The sequence below is a fragment of the Antechinus flavipes genome, chromosome 3 (genome assembly GCF_016432865.1).
Source record: "Antechinus flavipes isolate AdamAnt ecotype Samford, QLD, Australia chromosome 3, AdamAnt_v2, whole genome shotgun sequence".
NCBI lineage: Eukaryota > Metazoa > Chordata > Mammalia > Dasyuromorphia > Dasyuridae > Antechinus > Antechinus flavipes.
Window position 1 is genome coordinate 582,344,424 of NC_067400.1, and position 20,041 is coordinate 582,364,464.

Here is a 20,041-nt window from a genome sequence, read left to right on the forward strand (position 1 = left end):
TTTCACCATTTGGTGTTTTCTATTCCCTTCCTGGGATTATCCTTCCACTTAACATGTCACCCTTCTCTTTCTGTTTCCTTGTTGAGTCTGATGTAATTCTACACCAAATTCTGTGTGTCCCTTTCCTTTGTTCCTTCTAATAAGAATGTGATTCATCACTCCCTCCACCCATTCCTCCATGTCCATGTACAAGTTCCTTCTATCTCCTTCTTCCTTTTTTCTGCACAAATGTAGTCCTTTTATTCTTCTTTCTCTTTTAACTCTTAAAGCACCTAGAACATAATCGATTTATCCTAGGACCTTGGGAGATCTAATTAATATTTGTTTTAAAAAGCTGGACTCGTGCATTTGTTGAAGCTCTCTGTTGGCTTTCAAGCTCTTCTAATTATTCTAAAACATTCAGCATGACATCTCACACCCAATACATACTCCAAAATCAAATTTAGGGCCTCATATTTATGACCAATCCAAAGTATTATGCATTTAGGAAAATGTTTCCCCAATCTCTCCTTCAATACATTGAATAGGTGTATTATAATCTGATGGATTGGTACTCAAAAAAAGTCCCATCAATATTCTGATTCTTTCTTTTTACTAATAAAATCCCTATCCAGTACAAATAGGTGGAATCAACAATTTACTCCAAATTTGGTTAGACCATTAAGTCATGTCAGGAGTTCTACTTTTCCCCTTGGTATGAGGAGGAATCTAATAACTAAAATGTCTTTAAAAGAGCTATTGTCAAAATAAATAAAGAGATAAATAAAACTACAAACTTTTTTTTTAAAGAACCAAATACTTCCTCTCTATTAATAAAGCCATTCTAAAAATTTAAATTTTAAATTCATGAATGAAAAAACCTTCAAGGTATGAGGTTAAGGCACTCAGAGCAGGGTTCATCTCAAGTAATCTCCCATCTTGTCCCATTCACTCACCTCTTTTTCCACATTGGTCAGGAGCTCCCCAGGGGCCGTCTCTAGGAATTCCCTAATGGGTCTCATCTGGGTTATGCTCTGGATCAGGTCCTGTTTGTGTTCCAGTAACAGGACAGACAAGGTCTTTCCCTCCTCTGTGCTCCCTGGGGGAGAGAAAATGTTAGAAACACACAAGAGAGACTAGTCAATTTGAAGAAAAATGACAGCTTGGTTTGTTGAGAGAGATCTAACAGAATAGTAAAGCAATCCACGGCTTATTCCGAGCACCGGAATGCAGATACTCTTTTAGCAAAGGAAAACACTTTATTATTCTGTTTAAACTTTATAAAAGGAAAACGTTTCATTTTTCTGATGGATCACAAAGCTGCAAAGCCAGCCAGAGGTTAACTTCGAGTTGGCAAGGCCACTGCTTTGTGTCTAACCCAAATGAAGAAGAAACTGTAGCCCTTCAGCTCAGTCAGAGAGCCAATTCACCTTGGACACCCAACCCATCGATCTGATAGGCCTTTTTATTTTATTTTATTTTTTTCTGAAGGGCATAAGAACACTGCTGGTTCTCTCTCAATTTAAGGTACAAGACCAGTTATCCTAGCAATGAAAAAGCTAATTTTGCTTTTATAGATACATCATACAGCTATGAGAATTGTACACAGCAGAACTCAAATGAAAATCATATGAACAGATAACCAGGCCTATGGGGATAATTAAAGCTGAACTCTGAAAACCCCTTCAATGAACATAACAGACTGACTCAAGTAGATGGGAGCTTTCCTACTTTTTAGCTGCATGTTTTCTCCATCTTCTGGATCTTGCTTTTGCAGTGCCGCTTTTATTTCAGGATGGGTGTCCTGGAATAGCTCCAACAAAGACACCACAGTCTCAACATCGAGGCACTCATTGTTTCTTACTTTACTGAGGATTCTTTTGAATGTTGAGAGTCCTTCTTTAGCTTCAAGACACTCCAAGATAGCCTTTTAAACAAAAGATTCCAGGAAGAGTAATTAGCAGCCGTATTTAATTTCCCGATGCTCTGCCTTGTGGCTTTCTGCACCCTGAGACCTTGACCTCCATACCCAGGGCTTCTGGAATCCATGCTTCTGGTCTTTGGAGAAGTTAATCCATTCATCATTAGAGCTTCAACCTTTGGGTCCCACCCTGCCAACCACCTGCTATAAATCTATTGGCTGATCTTAGTTATCAATTTAGGATTCAGTTCACTACCACCCAGTCGTCTACACCCACAAGTCATCCACCATTAGCTTGTAGATCACCACGGCTCCTCCTCCTGTACTGCCTCATCAGAGTATAACAAAAACACAGTGCTAATAGAATAGTCTAAATGATTCTGAACTCCAGAAAGTGTCACATTATTCAATTTGAGTACAAGTTAAACCGTGTGGATTTATATGGAGGAGCAAATAAATCTGAGTCAGTGAAATTTCTAAATTACAGCCTATTTCAAAAAGGAGCTAGTTTTATTATTTTGTGATCTTGCACAGTATGGTGCAAAGAGCCTTGGGTTTAGAGTCAGAAGATCTTGGCCCAAGTCCCATCAACTTCATGGGACCCAAGGTTTTTCATTGAAAAAACGAGAGATTGGATTAGAAAATCTCTAGTATGCCTTCTAAGTCTAAATTTATCATCCTTAACATATCACACAATTATAAAATATTAATGCCACAAAGGACCTTAGAAATAATTTAATCTAAGCCATTAATTAAAAAAGAAATCATTAAAATACCCCTCAAATTTTATTGATTCCTAAAAACAAACAAAAAGCCATAATTTCTAGATAGACCACTAGGAATTTTATCTCTAAATTCCCTCCCTTGTAGGAAATAAAAATAAGTTTTAAACAAAATCCATGGACAGGAGTGGCCACTCCACACCTTTGATCCCCCATCTCTTTAGTGAAAGAAGGTGGCAAATTCCCTCAGCTCATCCAGGGTCACAATCAGTCATTATAATTATGCAACATTTGGCTTCATCTTAGTTACTGCATACATTAGTCTAGTTCTGCTAAATTCACTCTGTTTGTGTGTTTCCTACATCTGTTGTGCACTAACATTCTCTTGCATTCTCATTCTGTCCACCGCCTGCTGCTCTCCAATCTCCCATCTACCTCTCCTGCCCCAGCCCCTCCGCTCACCTCCAGTCTCACACCTCTAACTGCCCTTCACACATCTTGAACATGGCCCACATGGAACTCATTATCCACCTCCTCGGTCCTCTGACCTACCCTCCTGCTGCCCAGGGTACCACCATCCTTCCAGGATGCTCACTCTAAGAGTCAGCCTGGACTCCTCGCCACCTCTCAACTCCCCCATATCCAAGCTGTTGCCCTCCTGTCCTCCACCGCTGTAACGGTCTGGTGCAGACCCTCCTCACCTCACGTCTGGCTGCTGCAGAAGCCCATTGACAGGTCTGCCTGCCTCAGCTACTGCAATACTTTCCCTAAAATGCAGATCCAATCATGTCTCCCCCCCTCCCTGAACAAACTCCAGCAGCTCCCTGTTGTCTCCAAGAGCAAATGCAAAATGCTTTGTCTGGCATTTAGAACCTTTCCTAACCGAGCCCCCTCCTTTTCAGTCTTCTTACACCTTACTCCTCCATATGCATTATTCCATCTGGTGACAGCGGCTTCCCGACTGTTGCACAAACAAGACATCTACCTCTCACTACCAGGCATTTTCTCAGATTGTTGTCCATACTTGGAGCACCTCCCTCCTCCACTCTGACTACTGACTTTCTGGCTTCCCTTAAGTCCCCACTAAAATCCCCCCTCCTGCAGGCAGCCTTCCCCAACTCCTCTCAGTTCCAATGTTAATGATTTTGTTAATGATTTCTGATTAATCTTGCATATACACTTTGCATATATTTCTTTGCATGATGTCTCCCTTATTAGAGTGTAAGTTCCTTGAAGGCAGGAATTGCCTTTTGCTTCTCTTTGTATCCCCAGCACTTGCCATATAGGCGTTTGATAAATATTCATTGATATGTTAATTCACATATTAATTAGAAGGCTCTTCAGACACATCTGCTATAACATACATTACTTACCCGTGTATGTATATATGTATGCATGTGTATATGCCCATGTGATATTACACAAACATTATCTTAGAAATCAAGACAAGAACAGAAGTATTACAAGATGAATATGAAACCACAGGTGTGCGTGTATATCCATGGCATAAACCATATAAAGGGTCTCAACTGAAAATATCCACCACCCCAAACAAGTGGTAGCCATGTCTTGTTATTCCTATTTCTGAATCTTTCATATCCGTACCCTTCTCTCCATTTGGGTAGTCACTCTTATAGGTCAAACTTCTGTTTACACTCCTTGCCCGTTCTACTGAAGCAGCTTTCTAATTGATCTCATTACTTCATCTCTCTCCATTTTAATCTATCCTCCATCAAGCTGCCAAAAGGACCGTGACACTCTCTTGCTCAATAAACCCCAATGGTTCCCCGTTACTTCAAAGCTCAGAGACAGACTCCTCTGTTTGTCATTTAAATCCCTTCGCTCCCTGGCTCAGACCTACTTTTCTGGCTCCATTACACTTCTGCCCTTATCCCACTCTATAAAACAGCAAACTGGGCCCCCCAGTGAGACCTCACACACTTCCCTTCACCTTCTGGCCGCCTCTGCAGGGACCTCTCCCACGCCTAGACTCCTCCTCCTCCTGACCGTCACTCTCTCGGTCTCATCCCCACCCCTAGATGTGACTGTCTCCAACAACTACAGGATCATAGATCTGGGACTAACGGAGGCCTCCGATGCTCTGGACTCCAGAAGGAAAGGAAAAGATAAGGAACTTCAGTGATTGATTTGCCCAAGGTGACACAGGTAGCACAGGATTTGAACCCAGGGCCAATGTTCTTTTCATGGTACGTGGCTGTCTTCCCTTCCTTCATTCTCTAGTCTGTCTATTTTTAGGTGATGCCTGGGAAAAACTGCCGCAATGAAACATTACTGGGCCAACTTCCAGCCCATTAGTGACGGCCCCAATGTTCCAGGGCCAGGCTTCCTACAACTGTTCCACCACAGTCAACTATGGTCACTCCACATATCTGCATTAGTTACAAATAAGGGCGGCTGGAGGGCACCACAGTGCACAAGAAGACATTTTCCTGAGTTCAAAGCCAGCCTCAAACACTTTCTAGCTGTGTGATCCTGGATAAGTCACTTCAGCCTCGGTGCCTCTGTTTCCTCATTGGCAAAATGAGCTGGAGAAGGAAATAACAAATCACTCCAATATCTCCATCAGGAAAACCCCAAATGGGGGCATGAAGAGTCAGACAGCATTGAAGTGACCGAACAACAAGAAATAAAAAGCTGGTCAGGCAAGAGTCAATTTTCAGCACACTCTGTAAGGATTATCTCAGTTTTTAACTCACTGATTAATGATTGATGACATTTGACTGCTAAACTACACTAAATCCTCCAGCACCTTTCCTTCACTAAGTTCAAAATGTTTGACAGCCATTATCTCATTTTAATCAAAACTCTCTTGCGAGGGCTATCGGGAGGAGGGAACATGGACTTTGGATTTCAAACAACAAACATTTCTGAAGGGCCTGTCCTATGTGGGCCTGGTGGTAGGGGCTGAGAGATGCCAAGAACCAATTCAAGGGCTCACTGAAATTGGAACAAAAGCCACTGTGGAATTTCTACTGCCACAGTCTTATGATCAAACGCTATCTAGCCCCAAAGCAGGATACATATAAAGACCCAAGGTGCCTAACAAGGCAGTCGCTTGTACACACTGAAGGCAGTTTTAATGCTACTGAAATAACTTTAATAACAATGTTAATTCATCTCATTTGGCAAGGAATTTAAAAAGAAAAAGAAAAAACTAGCAACTTGGCCAGACTTAACTCAAGCATGACAGAAGCATATATATTTAAGTTTTAGATAATCTTTCCTCAAGACAATAAAAAAAAAAAAACTATAATTATTCATTTTATCCTAATCTGACAGATCCAACTTGTTTTATGTAAACGGCTGACTTTGCAAGCGTCATTTATAATTTATTGGAGAGAGAAATTATGAGGGAAAAAAATTTATAGCCAAACCCTAAGTCTACAAGTCTGGAAACAGTCTCCTTTTATACCCATGTGCTATTGTTAACTATAGATGACCAAGGTTCAGTCGTGTTTGTGAAATCTGGATAAATGATCCAAATCAGTGTTTTCTTGAGTTAGATGAGTGTTCAAAATTCAGAAAGACCCTCTATATTGGCGACCATTGGCTACATTTCTGTAACATCCCTCTTGTTCTCATTTTCATTCTCCACATTATTTTACCTGACCTTCAAGGCCCAATTCAAGCCCTATCTCATCAGCAATCCACGTTCACTTTCCAAATCTCAAGTATAAGCTCCCTTCAGGCAAGGACTGGGTTTATACTCTACTCTCTGCATCATGGAAAACCAATTTGTGCAGAAAGAATACATGACTTTTGTATATGATGGAGTTCATACTGTAAAGTGGCATTTATCATACACCAGGCTTTGATCATCGGTCACTGCCAAGACTATGTCTTATTTCAATGGAAATAGGAAAATAAATTGGATATGAAGTGAGAAGATGTGGGTTTGAAGCCCTGCTCTGCCATTAACTGTTGATATGACTTTGGGCAGATTCCTCCCCCTTTTAGGACTTCAGTTTTTTCAACAGTATCAAGGAGGTATGATTTTCTAAGGAGTCTCTAAGGTTCTGAGGTTTTCTAAGGAGGAAGGAGTTCCTAAAGTTTCCCCCCACTCCCCAAGCTCCAAAATGGGGTTTTCATGATCTTTATTGGCAGAGGCAGAGCGGAGGACTGGACTCAATGCTCAATGCATACTTGTGGATTGGCTGATTTTTCATTTCTGTCTGCTACTTTCTCCCTAACAAATCCTATAACCCTTCCAGGTCAGTTCTAAGAATTGTCTTGTACAAGTTCTAGATTAACACAATGATAAACTCTTAAATCAGAAACACTAAGAATACATCACCCCACCCACCTCCTGCCATGGAGATGATGAACTTAAACTCAAGAATGAGACACACATCTTTGGGCGTATCCAACATGGGAATTTGTTTTGTGGACTTATTAAGAGCATTGAGTTTGGGTTTTCTTGACGAAGGGACAGTGAAAGGGAGAGATAATAAATGCTTGTTAGTTCACAAAATATCTAGGAGGCTGTAAATCTGAAATAACTGTTTACATTTTTAAAGAATGAATGATTTCATAAATTTCATCCTTTTTAAACAAATTCATTTTAATGGAATTCTACCATTTTGTAGAAAAGACGAGTTCAAATTCCAGCTCTAACAAGTCTTGGCTATGTGAACAAGAACAAGTTACTTAATTTCTCTGGGTCTCAAGGATTTTTTTAATACCCTCAATTATGATAGGATCTCTAGGGAAAAGGTCCCAGACCTGATTGGGGGTTAGGACATTGTGATGGAATTCACTGGCTTATCAACAATATGTCCAGCTAACCATTTTTCCTATCTTTACTACCATTTGCTTTCATTTGGGCACCTTAAGTGAAGCAGGTTCAGCTGTCTGTTTCTATTCTACCTTTCTCTTACTGGCAATATATGCCTAGGTATTTTTTTTTTCTTCTGCTCTGAGGCTTCTGGAAATCCAGCTCTCCTCATATTGTCCTAACTCCCTCTGGCTTTCTGATTTGAGCTGGTGGCTAAGAGAAGCTTTTATCAGCAATGGCATCTGACTCAGCTCATTATCCTCCCTCTTTCCTCTCCCTTTGCAAAGCTACTCAGCAGTGAAATTAAAACATTTGTTAACTTCATTGCTCAGCAGTGAAGACAAGGTGGCCATCTGGGAAGAGTAGCAGGGGCAGACTCAGGGAAGAGCCGGGAGGCAGGAGCCAGCTGCCTGGACAGCCTGCTCCTGGCTTTCCCTACTAATCCCTAGTGAGAAGCTGCACCACAGAAAGCCAGTTATGGTTGTGGCTCCATCAGCCATTAAGATGCTCAGGGTTCTCTAGCACAAATAAACTGGGCTCAGACTTCCTGCTGGCCATCCCTCTTCTAAAATAGCTGATCTGCCTAGATGGAAGGCTATCAGTCACATGTTAAAATATGCTGGAGGCTTAGGGGTTAAGTACCATGTGATATAAATGTCCCAACTGTTCAGCTCAACACACAAAGCCTTTCCAAAAAGGTTGAGGGCTTTAAATGTAAGTTTTCTTGCTTATGAAAAATGATTAAACAATAGATTTGCCCTTTTATAAAGGCAGTATATTAAACCAAGGGGCACTAAGCTGACATCCATCCCTAGAACTAGACCCTTATATTAAAAAAGGTTGAGTTCTCCATGTTCTCCTTCCACTCCATCATGTGAAAAGACACTTTAATTTCATCATCTGGGACTCAACAAGGATTACTTCCTTCCTCAAATCCTAGCCTTTCTGCCTGCCCTACCTGCAGACTTTTAATAGGTTGTGATCACATAGATCACATCTTCATTTCCCTTTTTCTTCTTGGTGCTCTAAAGATCCACTGACCTCATTGTGAAGGATCCCTAGCCCTTTCTCTAGGTTCTGCCTCCCTAGCACTAAGTATGATTAGGAATCAGATCATCCCAGCATCTGCTGGCCTTTCTAAGAGGATTTATCTTCAGTTATTTGATGAATATCATTAAGTCGATCTATTTTTCATTTCTAGATGTCTATCAACACTTCTATGTTCCTTCTGGCTGTATTTCTCATCCTGATAATGTAGGGACTCAGAAATAAAACACAATTGAGTTTTTTCCCTCATCCCTCCAGACCTCATACAAGTAATCTAGCTCCCCATAATCATTTCACAACAAATCTGATCCTATAATGTCATAATAGGGAACAAACAAATATACTTACTTGCTGAAGAACATCTTAAGATTTACATAGGAAAAGAGAAAACTTGACTGCCTTCTAAATAAAACTGTGTAAAGGAAAAAATGACTGAATCTTAGGCCTTCTGGCTGTAAACCTATGATCCTATGACCTCAGAATCTCTCCAGAATTTTGTGGGAAAATTAGGAAAAAATGGAAAAGCTCAGAAATCACCAGCAAAGAAAGGGAAAGTGCTCTCTTAACTCTAGTCAAAGATCTAACATTACTGTGTATATCTAATTCACTAAGAAAATGACAATGATTAGAAAAAAAGGAAAAATCAATATAAACTATAGCCCCCCAAACAAGAGAAAAATATGAATTTACTCCCAGAAGAAATGCTACAAAGACAATTGCTGTCTAACTGGCAGCGATATTATCCTGAGATAAAGACACCTTCCAATTCAAGGCCTCAGAGACTTCTTAATCAATCTGGGTTTGATCTTACACCATCTTCAGCAAGCTAGCCTTTGCTCATGTTGCTGCAATCACTGCTTGGAGAATAGATTTGCCACTTTTCATCATCTATCCCTAGGAAATAAAATCAGGAGGACATCAGTGTATGGTGTCCTCCTCAAACTAAGCACAGGGTTGTTTCACAAACTAATTTCAGTGAAGAAATACACAAAACTGTAACAACTAGCAGAGAACCTACTTTTGCTTCCTTTCCTTCAGAACAATGTGTCAAAACACAAGCCTCAAAAAGAGTAAAGTTGAAAGCACTGAAATTTGTAAGATTAATAAACACCATGACAATTAACAAGATAACAATGAAACAAGCTAACTTCTTTGGAAGATAAAAAAAAGTCTAGGAAAATAATAAAGAACTAAGTCAAGCAACAATCATCTAATAATCATCTTTCTGACACCACGCTCTAGAATCCTTTCTACCAAAAAGAACATATAAACAAAAAGGCAAGATTTCTGCTCTCTTGAGAAAGACAAACAATAGTAATATAAAAGAGAAATGGTGACTCAAATTTTCTCCTGAAATAGCTGGAGAAGACATGGTGATATTTGCCATCTTTTAATAGAAATAAATGTAGAGAGCATGGCCTTTCTAAATCTGGTCCTCCCTCCTGCCTTTCCCTCAGACACAATGACTTTACTCTGGGTAATTAGTAGTATCAAGTAATCAAGAATCCCCTGGGCTGGGGAATCTCCCCTATGTTTGGACAGTAAATAAAGAAGAAACTTCAAGGGAATTTATTTTTTTAAACTGTAAAATATTTTTTAAAAGACTATAAAACACTTAAGTCAACGTATGCTAATAAAAGAGAAGTACTAGACTAACCAGCCAAGGAAAAAGAACAATTCAAAGGTCCTTTCGGATACAACCCCAAGAGTCCCAGAGAAGTGGGACTCTGGATATTCCTTTTAATGAAGAAACCATTAAGCTTAGTTATTTTTCCAGAGAAAGCTATAATTTATATTCAGGGAAATAAAAAACAAAACTGATTCCATTGATTTAATTATCTACATCGTTCCAGCAATGAGAACACACGGTTTTCATCACCAGGGATTTATCTGGTGATATACCATATCAGTCAAAATATAAGCAAGCCTCGGGCTACTCTCAAAATCTGGTGCGTACAAAACCTGAATATGGTCTGAAACAATGAAAATAACAGCTAAAAGTAATGATTTTTAAAATTGTGATAATCAACTGGGATGGACTTGGCTCTTTTCAAGTGAGATGATTCAAGGCAGTTCCAATAGACTTGTGATGGAAAGAGTCATCCATATTCAGAGAGAGAACTATGGAGACTGAATGTGGATCAAAGCATAGTATTTTCACTTTGTTGTTGTTGTTTGTTTGCTTTTTTTCCCCATTTTTTTTTTCTTTTTGATCTGGTTTTTCTTATACAGCATGATAAATATAGAACTATTTAGAAGAATTTAGAAGAATTATACATATTTAATCTATATTGGATTGCTTAATGTCTAGAGTGAGAGGAGAAAGGAAGCTGGGGAAAAATATTTGGAATACAAGGTTTTGTAAAGGTGAACATTGAAAACTATTTTTGCATGTATTTGGAAAAATAAAAAGCTATAAAAATTAAAAGTCTCTATTTGAATTGAAAGAAATTTAAAAAAAAACCTTTTTATTGGCAAAAACATGTTCAACATACAGTAATTATATGGAATTCTTTTCATTGTATACTTACATATTTTTTTCCTTCCAAAGAGCCCACACTTTAGAAGGATGGCCTATCTTTAAATTAATATAGGATATATTATATATATTTATATTCAGACATATTATATTTAGCACATATATTATAGTATAAAGAACCCTGATTATGATCATATAAGAATAAAAGCTAAGAAAATGAAATTTAACTTTAAGAAAAATCTGCACTATTAGAATATTCTGCATATCCATTTTGCCAGGCTTCATGGCAAGCAAAGGGAAAATTGCTAAGTAGAATATAAACTCCTTGAGGGCAGAGACTAATTTTTTTGGTTTTGTTTTGTTCTTCTATCCTGGGGATGCAGGACATTATATTTTGCCCATGAAATACACTTCTTACTTGCTTCCTGGATTCCTATAAATTGCTAAGAATACAAAAAGATAGGAAGAAAATGATGCATACCTCCTTATGGGGACTTTTAATGTTTCTACATTCATCTAGTCTTTTCAGTACATCCTGGGCAACAGAGAGCGCTTCAGAGAAGATATTTTCGTTTTGCAGGAGAAAATCCAGCTTATACATTCTCCTCTCATGCTCTGCATGTAAGAAACAAGATCAGTCAGTCATTAATTGAAGGGACTAAGTGGAAGTTTAAGCTGCCTGCAAGTCTTTAGGTCAGACACATCTTTTAACTGCTATCTAGTGTGTCAGGTATAATAAGGACCAGAATGTCACTCACAGCTTCCTCTTCTGTGCCACACTCAGCATGGTTAAAACAATGAGCATCAATCCAAAATGGTACATTGTTGTTGGTCTTACTAATGTTTCTGTTCTCCTGTTTGTCTTTTGTCTTCAGACTGCTGACAGGCCCTCTTCCTACAGAGTGAGAATGGCGGCTTCTATGAGACGCAAACTGCGCCAACAAGACAAATCTAAGAATCTCACAGAAGTACGCCAAGAGGAAGAGAATTCAGCCTGGTACAAAGGCTCTGAGCACTTTACACTGAATGAAACTGATGTCAGTCATGTCACCATGACTAAACCAGACCCCTAGAAGGCTGCTAACAGAGCAGGGGTTATTGAAAACCATCAGCTGCTGTACTTCAGCACTTCAAAAGAGCCGTGACTGTGCTGGCGTGGGTGTTCCTTCACCGAGCCAAACTGCAGGCGCCCCCTCCATGACTATGGAGGGGGTCTTCAGGAGCTGTAATGGCCCAAACACTTCTTCAGTTGGCTGTTCCCCTTATGGTGAGTGCCCATAATGAGCCACTCTGAACGCCCAGAAAGGTATCTGCTGAGAAAAGCGATCGTCACATAGCCACTTCAGTTCTCTCCCACTGTTATGAAAGGGCAATAACTAATATTTATGTACACAATACCAATAACAAAAAGTGGGGGGAAAAAAGGCAAGCATATGGCAGGAGAAATGAGCTCTTAGAAACATTTGTTACACCATAAAGTTGAGATTTAAAGGATAATTCTAAAAATATAAATAAAAAATAGGATCAAAATCATTAAGTAATAAGAAGATAACCCAGACTTCAAGATTGCCTTTAAGGACAATTACCTGGCTCTGTGGTGGTCTCTGTCACTTTCTGAGATGTACATGCTGCTGTTACCGCCTCCTCTTCCTCCACCTCTTCATTTACTGCTTCTTTCCCAGGAGAAAGAGAAGGTATTTGGGAAATGGTGGAAGCCTCCCCTGGTGAAACTGCTCCCTTCATTTCAATCTCCAGAGTCTCTTCCTGGGCAGCAGCAGAAGTTGTATCAAGCTCCTGCTGCTCCATGGCAGGATTTACCTCCTCAGCTTCTTGTGTCATTGCACTAACCACCATCACAGTGTCGGCCTTCAGAGCCACAGGAGGAGGTGGAACCTCTGTGGAATGGGAAGACACAATCACATTCTTTGGGGAAGGATTCTCGACCAGCCGTCTATCAGAATCGGCGTCATTTTTGCATGGCTCCACTGCCTGAGGGGAAGCATCTCTTAGTACTTGACTTGGGCCAGAGCAGCCCACAAGGCTGGTGAGCAGATTCTTACAGCTAACTGCCACATCAAACATCTGCAGGCTGTCAGCTAAGGAGATAATCTTGGAGAAGTTGTGTTTACCCACAGGGAGTTTGCCAGTGTACATCATTTCTAACAGGAGAGCAAACTCATCTGGACTCACAACAGACGCATCAATAGAGATTGTATCTGTATTATCCAGTAATGTTTTAAAGAGGAGGCTGGCAGCAGCCAAGACCAGTTTATGGGCCCTGAAATAAACTGTCCCAATAGAAATGGTGCAGTCACAGAACTGTCTCTCCTTGCAGAGTGTATACAGCTGCTGCAGCAACTGGCGACTATAGTTGGGAAGTTCCATTGCTCCAGCTGGGGGCAAGAAGAGCACTGTTTAGCCTTCCTGCCAAAATGCCTCTTTGATGATCAACACCAGCTAGAGAGAACCAGAGAAATGTTAGGTTAGTATTTTATCAGGATTGAATGTATCACGGTTTCTACAAGCCAAAAGTATAAACCACTATTACCACCACCACTTAAACTGAGATTTGCACAGTTCTTAATATGTTAACAAATGTCACAACTGTGACTGGTGAAATCTGAAATGATTGAGGAAACAAAGGTTCAAGCTTCCGAGCATACTGATTTATTAAGCAACGCATGCCAAAGGCGCATAACAAATTGTGACCAGGCCTTCTCAGCTTGGCACTGTACCCCAAATACAAGGAGACGCAGATTTTTATGCATTAAAAGAAAATATCTAATAGGATATCAACCAGGATACAAGATTAGATCATCTGATTTCTAATTGGAGGAAAGATAGGGGCTTTTCAAGTTGGGAAGGGGAGAGCTAACAGGCACAATTCCCTGAAATCAGAAAAAGAGGTGTCCCACTCCCTAGAAGTGCCTGTATTCAATCAAAGAAATAAGGAAACAGTACAGAGCTAGTTTTCAGATAAGACATCTGGGTTGCTTACGATATATAATTGTGAGAAAACTTTTTGTATCAATCTTTGAATCTGACTGGATTTTAGGGGTCTCTAAGCAATAGGTAATGGTAATCCATGCAGGGCTGGGTTCAAACAATGCAATAAAGTTTTCTCACAATTCCCATAAATAAATTAAGTTTTTCCCCCCCCACACAAGACAGAAACTGGATTAAGCCCACAACTGAATAGAAAGGGAATGAGCTAGATACAAGATTGAGTGATAAGATGGAGTCAGTATGGTTCACTCAATTCCTATAAAACAATCTTCTGAGGCAGGCACTCCTCATTTTGCAAATAAAAAATAGGTAGACCAGAGTTAAGGGATCTGTCCAGGGTCATAGAGCTGCTAAGTATCTGAGGCTGGATTCAAACTTAGGTCTTTCTGATTGCAGGTCTAGCACTCAATCTACTAGGCCACTTGCTGTCTCAATCATTCAAGTCTAACAGGATTTAGTGAATTAAGGAACTTTTGAAACATACTTTTTGACTTGGAAAGGACCTTAAATATCATGTAGTTCAAGCTCTCGGTTGACAAATGAGAGAATAAAGGTACTAAGAAGTCAGTGGTATAATGCTAGTATGGCAGAGTTAGATCCTGGAATCCCTGTTCCTCAAATTTTGATTTGATATTCATAGAGGATAAAAGAAATGCCAAAATATTTTAAATGGTCAAATTCATGATTCTCCTTAATAAGAGAGAGAGAGACATATACACATACAAGTGTGGGATGTAAACTTTAGTTACTCTGATGCTTTAGGAGAGCATCTCACTTTGATATTTTGAAGCTTGGGAAACTATTAGTCAAAGATCTAGTATTCAATATGCAAATACCCAGAAGAATATGACATAGTGACTGGAAAAGCACCAATAAGGTTTAAAAACAAACTCTCAGCCTGATTCAATTGTCTTCTAAGACAAGAATCGGACCCTGAGATAAAGAAAAAATAACATATATAATGTATTTAGATTTGTACCACACATATGATTTTAACCCACAAAAACCAGAACATATAGTGTATCCTCTGCTATCAAGTGACTAATCAGATGACCAAAAAATATATGCCCAAAGCATAGTGATCACCAGTTTGCCATTAGTCTAAAGGGCAGATGGAAAATGGCCTGTGCTGGAAGGAGTCTAATACCATACACATTTGTATTAAATAGGCTTAGCCAGACCACAGAATTCAGGTAAACAAGTTTACTACCAAACTATAATTACAACAGCAATAGAATTTAAAGTGAAGCCAACAAACATGAAGAAACAAAGGTCAACCTATGGGGAAAACAACATGATCAAGTAGAGGCTACAGCATGACTACCTCTAGAAGCAGAAAAGTTTCAAATTTCCTGGGAAGTATGTATATAGGTAGGTATGTGTTTATTTTATGAAGCTTTTTATTTTCAAAACATATGCATAGTTTTCAACATTCACCCTTGCAAAACCTTGTGCTCCAAAATTTTTTCTCCCTCCCTTCTTACCATCCCCCCTTAAATAGCAAGTAATCCAATATATGTTAAACATAGGCAAATCTATACATATTTCCACAATTATCGTGCCACACAAGAAAAATCAGATTGGGGGGAGGAGGTCAATGAGAGAGAAAACAAAATGCAAGCAAACAACAACAACAAAAAAGTGAAAATACTATGTTGTGATCTATGGATCAATCCCCACAGTCTTCTCTCTGAGTGCAAATAGCTCTCTCCATCACAAGACCATAGGAAGTAGCCTGAATTACCTTGTTGAAAAGAATTACATCCAAAGAACTGATACTGTATAATCTTACTGCTGTATACAATGTTCTCTTGATTCTACTCACTTCACTTAGCATCAACTCATGGAAGTCTCTCCAGGCCTTTCTGAAATCGGCCTGTTCATCATTTCTCATAGAACAGTAATATTCCATAACATTCATATGCCATAATTTATTCAATTATTCTCCAACTGATGGGCATCCACTCAGTTTTCAATTCCTTGCCACTATAAAAAAAAGCTGCCACAAACATTTCTGCACATGGGGGTCCTTTTCCCTTTTTTATGATCTCTTGGGGATACAAGCTCAGTAGAGACACTGCTGAATCAAAGGGTATGCACTCTTTGGGCATAGTTCCATATTGCTCTCCAGAACGGTTAGATCCGTTCACAATTCCATTAATAATGTATTAGTGCTGGGAAGTATTTATTAATGGCAATAAGACATTCAACTAGGAAGAACTCCTGATAGTAATAACTAATGCTGATCTAAGGATTTATATACATCATCTCTTTACATGTTGATCCCCTTAATAGCTCTGTGAAGTAGGTACTATTATTATCCCCTTTTACAAATGGACAAAATTCATCTCAAAGAGATACAGTGACTTCCCCAGAGTCACACAGCTAGTAAATTTGGGCCAATATTCTTGAACCCAGGCCTTTCTGGTACCAAGCCCAACATTTTGTCCCCTGGGAAATATTATCTTCTCTTAGAATTATGTGCTAAGAAAGAACTTACAATCATTGTATCTAATTTGGGAGAGCCTAAAAAAAGTCTGATAAATAGGAAAACAACTATTTGTTGGGCATGTATTGTTTTTTAGTCAGTCACATCTGACTCTTTATGATCCCATTTGGGGTTTTCTTGGCAAAGATACTAGAGTGATTTTTCATTTCCTTCTCCCGGTCATTTTACAGATGAGGAAACTGAGGCAAAGAGGGTTCATTGACTTGTCTAAGTTGACATAGCCTAGAGTCTAAGGCTAGATGTGAATTCAGGAAGATGAGTCTTTCTGATTCCAGGCCCATCACTCATTTCCAATACTCTATGGCTGCAAATCGTGGAACCCAAGATTCATGGTGGGCATGAATAGGCTGAAATATATAATCTGTGATGCAAAAGGTACCAGAAATACAAAGGGGCTGGTGAAGTATAACAATGGTCTGCCAGAGTGCTAATATCTGTGAAGCAGCAAAGACTACTTGGTTATTGTAGAGAGGATCTTATAGAGAGAATTTCCAAGATGGCACAAATAACTTCACAGGAAGAAGAAGACTGCTGTAGGGAGTACCTACAACCAGTGACAGGGATCCCCTGAAATTTTACAGTCTTATCAATAATCCCAGACTGTAGGATCTTTCATTCCTACTCAAGGGAACACTAGAGAGTTAAACAGGCTGTGTAAGGGGACAATGCAATCTAAACTGCGGTTTCACTATGTGTTTTTTTGCTAAGGTAAATACATGTAGCTGTGTTTTTTTCCTTGTTCTCTTGGGGGGAGGTTATGAGTTTCATGTAATGAGTAACTGAACTGAACTTTCTAGAGAAGCAAAAAAAAAAAAAAAAAAAAAAAAAAAAGAAAGAAAGAAAGAAAGAAAGAGGAATACTGCACATTGGGATCTTTAAGTGGAGTCCTGGAGATGCCTATATAGAAGCAACTGAAATTACGTTATTAAGCATTTACTGAAATTGCTAGGCTTGGGAAAATTGTCAAGGGTCCCAGGGGAAGAACATTTAAGCAACAAAAGAGCAGAGGAAATCCGGATGTTCCTCAAAGGAACAATATTAAAGGCATAAGAAAAGACTGTCCCGATATAGAATCAAGATAGGAGGGGTAAGACACTTAATTGGTAGAACGAAGTGCAGCATAAAGCCCTGAAATGCGAATGGGAATTGGACACCAAGTGGAAACTAGGCCAACTTGATGAAGAGAAATACAAAGAAATAGCAGGTGCTTAGAGGAGTAAACTCAGAAAAACACAAGTGAGAACCAAGATACAATTTACAAGAGACATGAGGTCTCTTTAATGGATAGGGAAGAAAATGACACTGAAAACACAGACTTGAAATACTCCTCCTCCTCCTCCTGCTGCCACCTCCCTCCCACCTCCCATGGACTTTTACAAAAGAAAAAGGTCAGCTAGAGTGATGAATGCCTTAGCTGGAAGGGCAAGATGCCACAGTAGAAAAATGGAAAGGTCTACCTGAAGACACTAGTGTTTTATTGAATAAACTGAATGTTATCACATTTACAAACCCAGGTGTGAGGCAGAACAGCCAGCTGGCTGCTAGCTCCCCATATTGGCTATCTCCACAGGAGAAGGGAGAATGAAGCTTTTTTCTCCAGTTCTTACTTCCAGACTTCTACCCAAACTGTGCCCCTCCCCACCCCGACCCAAACACTGTTATCTCAGGCCGTGCAGAACTGAACCACCTTCCTACAAACACTAGACATCTTTCTTTTTGTTAGCCCCGGGCTCCTTTTGAAGTAAAATCTTTACTCTTTATTTCATAATGCTTAAGTTCTGTAGGAGCTAGAAAGCTGGAATATTACTTTTCAGATGAAGAAACTGAGTCTCTGAGACACAAAAAGAAGAAAGATTTCTGACTCCAGCCACAGTCTTCCCTGTAAGATTACTGCTTCTTTCTCAGAGAAGGAAGGATCTCAGAGTAAAAGCAGGAAAAGAATGGGGAAAAGCATGTGATTTGGTATCAGAGGGCCTGGACTAAATGCCAGCTCTGCTGCTAATCAGCTGTGTGACCATGAATCTCTGAACCTTGGGCTTCTCAGTTTCTTCCTTTATGCAACAGGAATAAAAACAGACTTTCAAGGGTCACAAAGCACTTGATAAGACAATAGCTCATTGGATCCTCATGATAACCCTGTGAGTTAGGTGCTATTGCTATCTTCATCTTACAGATGAGGAAATGGAGGCTCAGAAAAATCATGTAATTTGCACTACCTACCTCACAGGGATGCTGCAGAATCAAACAGAATAAAGGTAACTTACAAAGAATAAAAGCATCATATAAGTCTTAAGGTCGGGGTGGGAGTTGAAAAGGGCTGTTTGAATCAATCATACTATCTTAACTACCTTAAATCAGGCTATGAGTTGAACTCATCCATCAAAAGCATTAAACTCGGTACAGTGTTTGGAAATAACACTGGCTAAAATGAAAATGATACTCTGTGGGACTGCAATTGGTTGAGGAGACTCAGCCATTTTCACGGGGCTAATTTGGCTATGACTTATTTGAGCAAAGGGGAGAAGATGGGGATTAGTGGGAAGAGCCTCAGTCTCTTTCTTTGTGCCTTTTACCAAAGAATGACCTTGTGAATTCTAAGGGGTCAAAAGACCTGAATTTGTCTTTAGCATCCTAGTACTGTCCCCAGAATAGCCATGGTTAACAATTGGGTCTGTATCAAAAGTCAAGGAAAAATTAGACATGTTGAGGGATGACAATTTCAAGACTAGAGACCAGAAGCCCAACAGGAAGCGATTACATACCCATGGGGGCTCCATGAAAGGAGAAGAGGGACTCCTATCCAAGAGCTTTCAAGAATGCTGCATGTGCCATCTACACTTGAGCCCGCTTTCTTCTGACCTCTGTATGCTCTTGTGCTTGAAGGAGAATGAGCCCTGGGTGGGGAATGTCCATCCCAACTATCTTTACTAAGTATTCATCTCTAAAATTTCATTAAGTCTGGCTGCCTAACTGATAGAAAGTGACAATCAACCGAAGAAGCACACCAGCAAGGGACTGACTGAGGCATTAAAGGGAAGGGTAGCTGGTCAAGATCTGAGGACCCAACCTGTAACCCAAGTGAAGGTAGTGCAAGAAAGCCCAGAAGATACACTCTATATCACTTATGGTTCAGCTCTCTTGTTATTACATTCACCATTAAGTCCACAGCCATTTAGTCTTCTATAATCAACTTCTATGGCCTATTAAGAAGAAAAAAAAAACTTCTTATGACAACAGATGACAAAAGGACACAAGCAACTGAGGCAACTGCTTAAAAAGGAGAGCTTAAGTAAAGGTCCCTAAGGAACTGGGCTTAAGTTGATATGGAATCATTGGAAATTATTTCAGAAAACTAAAAGAAGACTGGTAAGGTTAGAAAAGGATGAATACTGATTTTTGGAATGACAGATTTTTCTGATTCTAAAGAAAAGGTCATTTGGTCCTATTAACCCTATTTTGACCATGCTTTTTGGATGTATGATTCTGGCCAAACCCCTGGGATTCAAAGACCTTTTAGTCTAGGGTTGCCTTATAGCCTATTCTAAGCAGGGGATGATTCTGAGGTCACAGTGGTCACTGGAAA

General features: G+C 39.6%; 1 protein-coding gene across 1 annotated transcript in view; it reads right to left on the reverse strand.

Moving 5' to 3' along the window:
- Nucleotides 1-20,041, reverse strand: part of ZBTB40 (zinc finger and BTB domain containing 40) — a 63,869-nt gene that overhangs the window by 22,167 nt on the left and 21,661 nt on the right. The window contains 4 exon segments of the mRNA XM_051988292.1: nucleotides 936-1,078; nucleotides 1,711-1,906; nucleotides 11,425-11,558; nucleotides 12,530-13,400. Of these exon segments, the coding sequence (XP_051844252.1) occupies nucleotides 936-1,078; nucleotides 1,711-1,906; nucleotides 11,425-11,558; nucleotides 12,530-13,328 (1,272 nt within the window). The 5' untranslated portion in view covers nucleotides 13,329-13,400.